Source organism: Rhagoletis zephyria, unplaced genomic scaffold (assembly GCF_001687245.7).
Source record: "Rhagoletis zephyria isolate East Lansing unplaced genomic scaffold, Rhagoletis_zephyria_1.1 Rzeph_scaffold_16383, whole genome shotgun sequence".
NCBI lineage: Eukaryota > Metazoa > Arthropoda > Insecta > Diptera > Tephritidae > Rhagoletis > Rhagoletis zephyria.
The window spans coordinates 1-11,910 of NW_016173447.1; the positions used below are offsets into that span (position 1 = coordinate 1).

Consider the following 11,910-nt stretch of genomic DNA (forward strand, 5'->3'; position numbering starts at 1 on the left):
TTAAAAATCGCGCGATTTTTTATTACAAATTTTCGCCTGCGGCGCTTTAAACTCTAAAACTCGATACTTCGATAAATTATGCAACTTTTTAATCAAAAATCGACCAATAAATAATTAAATTTTTTTATTAAATATCGCGCGATCATTATCTGAATTTTTTTATTGCTTCCGTTTTGTGTTTTTGAGGCATTTTTTCATATGTATGGCAGCACAGACATTTCACTTCAATTGGTGTACAAAGCAAAAGGTGAGGTTAAATTCGGTATTTTTTGCAACTTTAAATGCGAATTACTTTAAAACTATAAGCCTCCGGAGGGTGGGGTCTTCAGATTTAGAATCTGAAAAAGCTCCTCTATACTCCCTAATATTTTTTTTTTTCAAAGCCTGGATCCGTTTTGGAAAATTTTCCCCTCAATTTTCCAACTGCGCCTTCTTTGTTGGCTCGACATATCCTAAAAAGACATAAATTTACATTAAACAATAGAAATCGCAAAAATTAGCAAATAAAATACTCGCTTTGTTTTGTTTTGTTGTCAAATTTCTGAGAAATGTGAATTCACCACGATGCGATACAGAAAGAACAGAAAGAACCAGGGATGTAATTTTAAGTCAATCTATTATTCAGTGGCAAGGCGCAGAGCGTTCGGAGCAGCAATATTAATTTGTATCAAATATAACATTAAACGGCGGTTCTAATACATTTTTTGATATTATTAACCAGAGTACATACATTATATGGTATTTCTTTCAAAAATTAATGTACTATATGAACTTTTTTTTCAAATATTTCTTAAGTTTCTTTCATGAGTGCTGAAAAGCAACCATGCGTGTAAGAAATTGTGTGCTACCTAAAATTTCACCTCTGGAAACTTTATCCCCATAAAGGACTTCACCACAGTTTTTTTACTGGATATACTGAGGTTCATGCGAATGTGATACAGCGAAAGATCTGCAAAACAAAAATGTTGCTTTTGCCTCTGTACAGATACCCATATATGTATAAATCTTACATGGTTTATTTCGATGTATTTCTGAGGCAAATATGGTTCTATTTGTATTATAAATCTATATACATATGTATCTATATATAATCGTACAGAGACAATTTACTTTCAAATTAAGGTGCTGAATCTGAAACTTTGCACCAACATTTCAGATTTAGGAATCATTCGATGTAGGTACATATTTGCACGGAAAGACTATAAAATTTTACATTGAGCAATTTTAAAATGTAAAACTGAATCTCACACACGCATTCTCATTTTCACCAATTTTGAACAATTTCATTTCTTTATTTTGAATTTTATATGGTTTTAAAACGCTGGAAAACCCAAAAAAATCCTGGCGGGTGAACTGAGGGAACGGTAAAGTATTTTAAACTCTCGATAAATATGCGTTTCAGAGAATATGGTTATTTCAGTTTTCTCTTGCGGGTTAAGAAGAGCGAGAACTCTCCCCAGAATCAAAAATTAAGATTAGTGCCACTAGAGATTATTTTGCGAGATTTAGCCGATTGGCTATTTAAACCTCAGACTGGTGTAATTAATCAAAACCACTTGAAGGATCGATCAATTTCGCGTAGGAAAAATAAGCACTGTACGATAGTTAATAAAATGGTTAATATGTTGTCCGGAGTAGAAATGGCGTCGATATCTACTGTCGTTTCTGAAAATCCACAGGAGCAAGTAGAAGAAGAGGAGTTCCACCTCATGACTTGATACTAAAATTAGAGCAGTTGTGATGCTAATCCACAATCTAAATATGTACATATGAAGGGTTAGTTAATGGTCTCGCCTAATAGTTAAAGAATTACAATGTAATTGTTTGGATGCCGCAATACTAAAATGCACATATACGGGTTAGTTGATGGACTTAACACATGTGATTCGAATTATACTATCCCATATTAATTAACAGCCCAGCGAATCAACACTTGCCTTTGTATTTAAACGTCGCCAATTCAAAATTATTGTAGCGTTCGCAATAACAATAAATAAGTCTCAAGACCCTAGCAATAAGATTGCTTAACGCATGGCGTATTGAGTAGAGTACGATCTTGCTCANTCGCCAATTCAAAATTATTGTAGCGTTCGCAATAACAATAAATAAGTCCCAAGACCCTAGCAATAAGATTGCTTAACGCATGGCGTATTGAGTAGAGTACGATCTTGCTCCAATACTAAGTTAGAGTTAACTACCAAAAGCAATGCATGTGGTTTTTTAGAATAAAGAAATATGCAGATTTTTAGACCACGGAGCACCCCCATTTTCGGGGATTATTGCAAGTACTACTATTATTTCGCATTCCACAACACTTCCTAATTTATAAAAATCATACATCTTACTAAATACAATACAAAATACTAAATTTGGTCGTAATATGTCGTTTAATCTTTGACTATATTTGTATTTTTCACCGTACAGGACTAAAGTTCAAGCACAACGGAAGTTTGCCCAGGGCCAGAATGCTCCAACATCTTCTTATAGCTCAGTAATTGCTGCTTCATCTTCTTCAAACACAGGTCCCAGCACGTCTTCTGAGAGTCGCGAACCCCCAACTGAGATTTTACCAAACAAGCGTCCTAAAACGGAGGACTTTTTAACGTTTTTGTGCTTTCGTGGAACACCCGCATTGCCTGCTCACTTGGACTTTTTGAATCAAGGTAAAACTAAAGATGCGGAAGACACAGTCAAGAAAATGCAAACAAAACCAGCTAAGGGTGGGAAAAAAGGTAAAAAAGGCCGACCAAAAGGCAGCACTTCAAAAAAACAAGGACCAAAAGCCTCCACATCCAAAAATTCAGCATCTACAGTAGTTGCACCATCAGAAGATGTTGAAACCAAAGCAGATGAACCAATAAAAGCAGACTCTACAAAAGAAGAAGATAAAACTGAGGAAGCTGATAATAGTGTTATATCATTTGCCGTGAGAAAGCGTGCTGAAGTAGTTGCTGGAGGCAATCGCAGAGGACGGCCCTCGGCAGATCGACATCCCGGTAGTTCTACAGAAGGTGATAGGTGCAATAATTCTCCAGATACAAAGAGACGGTCAAATAGGGGCGTTCGAAAAGAAGTCCAGCAACCTGCTGAACCTGAAAGTGAGGAGGACGATGAATTTTATTCAGCAAAAGATGATGCCACCAAAATTGAGGATTCTGAAAAAGAATCTTCTTCAGTGCGCAAAACTGATGCAAAGAAGTCGAAAACACCTACAATACAGGAACGAAAATCAGAAACGCCATCGAAGGAAAGTGAAACAGGACGTCTACGAAAAGGCAGGGCTTCTTCGGCAGCGAAAAAAGGTACAGATGATACTCCTGAAGATATGCAAGAGGAATTAAATTCTTCCAAACAAGTTTTGAAACCAATTCAAAAGCCAGACGAGAAACCAAAAGCTAAAGAAAAAGCTTCATTAAAGCGTCCGAGACAAAAAGAATCACCAATATTTATACCATCGCCCGAACCATCAGGCCGAATGACAAGGCAGCGTGCCTTTTTTGAACCAGTAAAAGTGATACATACAGAAGATATTGGAGAAGAAACAACTGCCCAAGAAGAACATAAAACTGAGAGTATGGATATTAAATCAGATAAAGATGCAACAGTAGATATTCCCCAAATACAACCATTAAGCAAAAATACAAAGAAGGGAAGAAAGCAGGAAGGTGATTCATTGAATGTTGAAAATAAAGATAGATTGAATGTCTTTGACTTCTCGTCGGATGATGAACAGCCATTGGCAAAGTCTATGAAGCTCAAAAAGGGCACCAAAGGAAATCTTAAAAAAGCTGTTGGCCGTGCAGGAAAGACGCCAAAACATGTAACTCAAAAAAAATCAAATGCTATACAAATGGAAACAACGCAAGTGGGCAATGCTACAGAAACTCAAGAAGTGAAAGTAGATCTTCAAAAATCTTCTATTTCCAATGGCAATGGAAAGGATGTATCGAATGAGAAACAGCAAACTACCACAAAAGGTAAAGGCAGAGGTCGAGGCCGAGCGGCAAAAAAGAAAGCAGATGAACAGGTAGAAGTAGAAATAGAGAGAGAAATAGCGCAAAGCTCTCTTCAGCAGTCACCCGCACGCCATCTCTCAAATAAAAAATCTAAGTCAGACATTTCCGCTGTAAATGGTGAGGAGGAGAAAGAAACCATAGCAGGTGCACAAGCAAGGCTTCAACGCCCCTCAAGAAAAACAAAAGAGGCAGCTGCTATCTACATGGGAATCATAGGGCATAAGCTCCAACTCGCTGAAGACGAAGATGATGATTTATCATTGAATAGTTTTCCAGACCGACCAAACGTCAAAGAAATGGAAAAAATGGAAAATGAGTTGAAAAAGAACGCAGCAACGGCAGGTGGAAATGCAGCATCGAGTGCATCCGTCGGCAAGAGAGATTCTCCTAATCTAACAGTAACAGAACCATCGGTTCCTGTCGAGAAGCAAACGACTGGTAGACGCGGTCGCCCACCTAAACAATCTAAACATCCACCTATTAAACGAGAAATCGAAGGAATGCTTGTTAAAAAAGGAGCAATAGCGAAAATACTCCCAGCTATGGAAAGTGCACCTAGTAATAAACAGAAATCGGAGCTCAGTAGACCTGATTCTGACGACGAAGATTTTCTGTTAAGCAAGGAGGTAAATGAAACGAAACGAAAGCTTGAGAAAAGTTTCAGTGATTCCGATGATGAACCCCTGGCTATTAAAGCAAATATCAAATCAAATGATAAAGACTCTGAAAACTCAGATTCAAGAAAATGTGACAGTACTCCGCAAAACATTGCACCGCCGAATCAATTGATGATGTTACCCATTACTACTAAACCAGTTTCTACTCCACCCCTCAACCCACCTACTCCAGTGACTAGCGCTTCCCCAATTACAGCAACGGTGCCACAGAGTACGACCCCGCAAATCCCAAGCCCTTTTAAAACAATTGAAAAGAAGTCACCTATTCCAACATCTAAGATATTAAATGTTCCCGCAACTTATGCAATACCTTCATCTACACCGCCATCATCAAGCCTAAATATGTCAATGAATTCTGGCTTTAACAAAACCCCGACATATATGCCTCCAGCTTCGCCGCACTATCATGCACCACATGTGCGTCCTTCTCCTCATCCATTTCCAACGGCAAAGTCTCCAACGGTACCCCCAACTCCCACGGGCTCTGTAACATTACCACCACATCTGCAGGCGCCACTTCCACCCCAGTCACCATTAAAATACCCAGCTGCTCCAACAACTTACCCACCACCAATCGAAGCGTATCCGTCGCCGAAAATTAATCCAAATTTCTTAACTCCGAAATTCGACCGTACAACTTTACCCCGTACAAATAATTTTCCCTCTCCATCTCCAGTGAAATTTGAACTGTCCGCGGTCACGAAAGGGGGACTTGGCAGTTCGACTTTGACTTCGAAAATGACAATTCCCGGATCAGGAACATCTGTAGCGATAACTGCAACAACCAGTATAAATACCTCGGCTACTGCCGGAGCAGCAGCTTCATCTGCAGATCCATTAAAAGACGAAATCGGGAGCATCCTGACAGCCAGTCTAATGCCCAGTAAAGAGGAATCTGGCAAAGTATTTGGAATTGCTAGCGTTAGCCTAGCACAAAGTTCGGGACCAGACAATACTAAGTGTACGTTGGGAAAGTGTGGCTCTATTCACAAACCAGTATTGGGTCCCGTTGTACCCACTGAGGGGTACATTGGTGATCAATTATCGAGCAAAGAACGACGTAAAGCAAAGGTTAACATGACGCATGAACAAATACAGAAGTGGTTAATTGAGTGTTCCTCGAATCCAGATGAGATTCAAGATGATTTGGACGACGATTTTGATGATAATTTACGACCAAATCTGTTCGCTACCACACCACCCCCTACGCGCGATGACAAGGAAAGTACTTCTTTCAGTTCGTCATCCAAAGCCACACGTGACTTGGGTAAAAGTGAAAGTGCTTGGTCTGCTAAAGGGCCTTCTTTAAAAGCAACGCCTGTAGTCGCAACAAGTAACCGAAAAGATGATGGCAAGTTACTGGATACAGTGAATCCAATGGACATTACATCTGATAACGAAAAAACAACTGGCCATGCAATTAATCTCACGCAAAAGAACAATGTTAAGGCGAATTCAGGTGCAAATACAAGGAGTGAAACGCCCACACCTGTAAAGACAACTCGTTCTGAAAAAATAGATAAGAAAAATACTATTAAGAAACCCAAGGAAGAAAAAGCGGCTAACGATTCTGTGAGCAAGGACAATAAACAAAATAAACTTGAAAAACAAAAAGACGCTCCAACAACATCGAGTGCAATATCCAAAAGTTCTGCTGGGAAGCTTCCGCAGTCGCAGCTGCCAACAGCTTACCCTCCATCGACTACAGACATCACTCCAGCGTCCAAGCAAAACCGCAAAAAGAACACCGTACCCACAACGGTGGTCCCCTCATTAGAAGAGAAAAATGGCACTCCATCTAAACCTGTATTGAGNCGAAAAGATGATGGCAAGTTACTGGATACAGTGAATCCAATGGACATTACATCTGATAACGAAAAAACAACTGGCCATGCAATTAATCTCACGCAAAAGAACAATGTTAAGGCGAATTCAGGTGCAAATACAAGGAGTGAAACGCCCACACCTGTAAAGACAACTCGTTCTGAAAAAATAGATAAGAAAAATACTATTAAGAAACCCAAGGAAGAAAAAGCGGCTAACGATTCTGTGAGCAAGGACAATAAACAAAATAAACTTGAAAAACAAAAAGACGCTCCAACAACATCGAGTGCAATATCCAAAAGTTCTGCTGGGAAGCTTCCGCAGTCGCAGCTGCCAACAGCTTACCCTCCATCGACTACAGACATCACTCCAGCGTCCAAGCAAAACCGCAAAAAGATCACCGTACCCACAACGGTGGTCCCCGCATTAGAAGAGAAAAATGGCACTCCATCTAAACCTGTATTGACTACTCTTCCAATCAGCAGTTCCGCGGCAACAAAAACGCCGAGGCGAACTCCCGTTTATAATCAGAAAAACCAACAAAAGCAAATGGAACTGAAGGAAACTACTACAACTAGTCACAAGAAGACTGCGCCATTTTCCTACGGTGCATTTTCCGCAGATAACGAAAAATCCATTTACTCTTTTGACAAGGATGATGATGAAACGGAGGGCACCAAACTGCACTCAGCGCCAGCATTTAGACGTCAAAGTGGTCGAGACTCGCAAAATGATGAATCTACTCCAAACACTCCTCCAACGAGTAAGACATCGCCGGGAAAGAAACGTGCCTCAATAGCATCTACTAATGAGAAGGCTAATAAAGAAATAGCTGGTAAATCCCAAAACAGCTCAGTCTCGTTAACGCTGAGTCCTTCAGAAAATTGTAAACTCGTTAAAGTAAGTTTAGATTCTGAGAAACCTGGAGTAAGCAGCAAGGCTCCTACTACAAAGGTAACGAAAGGCGCCAAGAAGCAGGAAACTGCAAATAATGATGCCGATTCCGACTCGGAGGGACATACATTCTATATTCCACTGCAAGGTGTTGGCACAGGTGGTGATGGCGAAGGTGGCATCCAAGGTGTTGCTGTAAAATTAGGACGAGAGGGTCCCGACGGCCCAAATCAAAAGGTTATAATGCATGCAACTTTGGTCACAAAAGCTCAAATGGGATCGAATTCCAAACCACTACCGGAGTCCATGAATGTAGCGGATATCGTAAAAACTCTGATACCAACTTCGCAGGCAATATCGTCGGCAGCAGTGTCTAGTGCGCATACAGCTGTGGATGAAGTCGCAAAAAAGGGTGAGAAAACTAACGCTACAACCTCGGCTGCATCCTCGGCAGCGGCGGCAAACATGGATAAATCATCATCAAATAGCTTGAAAAATGTTCCGATCGGAACTGTTCAGCCCAGATTTAAAGGAGGCGTAGATGTTGCCAATCAGCCATCAACATCCGCTGCAGCGGCTGCTGCAAACATGGGAAGTGGATTAGTTCGTGTCAACTCCAACTCCTCACTTTTTTCAGGCTCGGCAAAATCTCGTATGGGCGCGGCAGGTACCGGTCCATCAGGTCATGGCGCAAACAAGAAATTCAAGGATGACACACCAATAAAAATGTCGAATAACACTGCTTTTCCGCGCCACGATGATCCCACTCAGATGGTAGAGGCGCCCATTTTCCGGCCAACCGAAAAGGAGTTTGCCGACCCTATAGACTTCATTGAACGTATCACTCCCATTGCTGCGCGATTCGGCATTTGCAAAATAATACCTCCTGCGACATTCAAACCAGAATGCCGCATATCGGATGAAATGCGTTTTACAGCTTACAATCAATATGTGCATAAGATGCTCCATCGTTGGGGTCCAAGTGCGAAGGAGTTAAGTGCAATAAAGAAATATCTAGCAACGCAGAGCATCGTAATGAATCATCCACCTTGGATTGGGGGCATGGAAGTTGATCTACCGCGCTTATATCATACCGTGCAAGAGTTGGGTGGTTTAAAGGAGGTGATCGAGAAAAAGAAATGGGCACGGGTTGCCGAGGAGATGTGCATTCCGAAGTTGGCACAGGATCGTGTTACGAAACTTGATGACATATATTGCAAATATTTGCTCCCTTATGATACCTTGTCGCCAGCTGAGCGCCAAAAACTATTCGATGAGGTTGAAGCAGATTGGGCCAAACGCGAGGCTCGCGCTCGAAGAAATGCCGATCGTTTTGTGAATACTGAAAGCGTATCCAACGAAGAAGATGATGTATCTTCAGAAGATGATGAAGAGTCGGAGGAGGAGGTAGACGGCGTGTCCATGGAGTGTATTGTGAAAGGCCGCAGTATGCCGCTAAGTCAATTCTATCGCATTGCGCGGAACACTATGGCGCTATGGTTTAAGAACACCGAACCCATTGTTAATGAAGTAGAGGCCGAGTTCTGGCGTCATGTAGCTGTGCGTGACAGTCACGTTTGCGTACACTCTGGTTCCATCGACTCATCTGGCTGGGGCTATGGTTTCCCCAGCCCTGGCCCAAAGAGCAAAGGGTCGAATTATGCGCGGCATCCATGGAATCTAAAAGTGCTGACAAATAATCCAGGCTCGGTATTGCGCTCACTTGGTCCCGTAATGGGCGTTACTGTACCGACTCTGCATGTGGGCATGCTGTTCTCCGCTTGCTGTTGGTATCGCGATCCACATGGTCTCTCATGGATTGAATACCTACACACAGGTGCTTCAAAACTCTGGTACGGCATTCCAGATGACCAGAGCGCAAACTTCCGATCGGCACTTACTTCGCTCATTCCCACGCATTGCCAAAATAAGACAATTTGGCTACCTTGTGACACGGTTATGGTTCCACCGCATATGCTCACCGATCGGGGAGTGTCGCTATGCCGTATCGAGCAGAAACCAGGCGAATTCATTGTTGTTTTTCCCCGTGCCTATACCTCCAGCTTGGCTACTGGCTACGTAGTTTCTGAGAGCGTTTACTTTGCTACTACATCGTGGTTGGATTTGGCAAAAGATGATTTCAGAGTAAGTTCTTAAAATGCATGGCGGATTTGCGTATGTATTTTTAATTGTTCTTTTCACTTTCCAGGACATACATGATAGCTGCGAACCAGCTATGTTCTCCTTAGAACAGTTACTCTTTGCCTTGGGTTATGATCAGCGCGTGACGTCAGATACGTTGCAGCAAATGTTGCCGATGTTGCAAGAGGTTAATGAGAAAGAACTGGCTGCCCGGGAACAGCTTAAGGTAAGACAAACGTGTGTCCATACATATATGTATGTATGAGTGTGTACATTAGGGTCCCAGCAAACATTGAGGTTAGTTATCGATTAGAGAATGATTGGAGAACTAGCCACATTCTCCAATCTCAAACGTTAGAGAACGACTCGAAAAACTATCGAGAAATATAGCGATCTCAACAAAAGTGGGACATAGTTCCCGACTCGAGAAAACATTAATTCTCTAACCGAATTCTAATGTTGATCTCTAATTGGATTTGAATGTGAATTTCAATTCAAATTGCTGTTTTGCTTTATTAAATAAAACGCTTTGTTTGTAAAATATGTTTTAAATGTATTTGAACTTAAAAATAATTTATGACTCATTCATTTGGAATATTGCTTATTTACATTTATTTGAATTTGCTTTGTTTCTCTAATCGGTCTCGAATCGAATTCTAATGTAGTTCTCTAACTTCGTCATCGACTCGAGAACGATTCGAGAATTAGCCTAGTTATCTAATGTACAAATCCAAATTTCTCTAACGTTAGAGACCGTGTTTGCTGGGAGTGGTCTAAAAATGCATGTGAAAAAGTAAAGTCGGACTTTTATGCTCTCGCCCCCTAGAAACAGGTATTCGTAGAAATGGTATTGAATTTCTCAAAAATCAATACTTTTCGATCGGAAAACTTTGTTTGTCTTCAGGCGCCTGCCAATAATAATGCCTAATTGTTTATTTTAATTTTTAATAACTAGCGGACGCGCCGAACTTCGTCTCGCTCAAAATTAATTTTTTGTTGAGACATTTTGGTACAACAATTTCACCAACTAATCACTTTACGACATCCAGTGACACATTTATCTGCTCTTGCTCCACATAAATCCAGTATACATAGACTTATTTGAGATGAAATCCTTTAACTGTCTAATAATTGCATTACTGGGCATTCATCAAGAACTGTCTTTATTATGGTAATTCGCCATAAAGCAATGAGCTCAGGGGTTCTGGTGGTTCATTTAACGGTAGTAATTTGACTTTAACCCCGGAGGATTGAGTTATCCTGGCGTCTGCTAATGAAAGTTTTACGCATTGGGTTTTACATACAGATTAGAATTTTTAGATAGTTGGCAGACCTCTTTATAATTATTATTTCTGGTTAAGAGTGCATTTAAATGTGTTTAATTCGCTGAATTCTTACATTTTACTTAAGATATATATTTAAGTCACTAAATTTTTGACAGGAGCAACACTATTCAAAAGTTTGTACTTTTTATCTAAACCGTTGATGTTTCAACTATTGAATTTATGAATTATTATGAAAGATATGGCCGTAGGTTGACCGGATACAGTGCTTTTAGCTTTTTAAGTCCTTTTTAATAAACTTGAACAACGTGACTATCTTTCGCTTGTACATGAGCTTCCCCTCTTCAAACAGAAGAATTTGATAAAATATTAAGGGAGATATCGTGTCGTAACACAAAAATACCTTTTAGGAATAAGTATGTATGTAGATTTTTTAATAGTTGGCAACCCTCTTCAAAATTATTACTTCTGGTTAAGAGTGAATTTAAATGTGTTTCATTCGCTAAATGCGCTGCAATGTTTTACTCAAAATATATGTACATATATTTAAGTCTCTAAAATTTAGGGCAGGTGGCAATCCTAAAGGTTTTTATTAAGAAAGATATGACGTATTATCGACCGGATACTGTGATTCAGCTCTTTAAAACCCCCTTTTTTTAAATAACTAAATTTAAAAAAATTTACAATTTTTCGCGTGTGTGTGAGCTTCTGCCCTTCAAAATGAGATATCATTCATTAAATTTGATAAAATATTAAAGGAGATATCGTTTGGTAACAGAAAAATACCTTTTAGAAATAAGTATATTACGTTTTTTGCGGATTTAAGGTTACTATAAAAAACAGTTAAAAATAGAAAATAGTTAAATAGGAAATTGAGCATTATTACCGGTAGTCTCCTGAAGAGAAAAATAGGTTTCCGATCGAAAAATATTGATTTTCAAGAATTCTATGCCATTTCTACGAAAACTTGTTCTTCACATATAAAATACATGGAGAACTTTAAGCGCATTGAGCGACCTCCCACAACAGCCGGTTCTACATTCCCACGACAGCCGGTTCTACATTCCCACGACA

At 40.1% G+C, this 11,910-nt stretch overlaps 1 protein-coding gene across 1 annotated transcript; it reads left to right on the forward strand.

Annotated features, from left to right (window-relative positions):
- Positions 1–2,413: 2,413 nt before the first annotated feature.
- Positions 2,414–9,859, forward strand: Jarid2 (Jumonji, AT rich interactive domain 2; the record flags this gene model as incomplete). Its single annotated transcript, XM_017635797.1, has 3 exons — positions 2,414–6,038; positions 6,516–9,556; positions 9,621–9,859. Coding segments are annotated over 3 exons (6,864 nt in total), but the record flags the coding sequence as incomplete, so codon positions are not given.
- Positions 9,860–11,910: the final 2,051 nt, after the last annotated feature.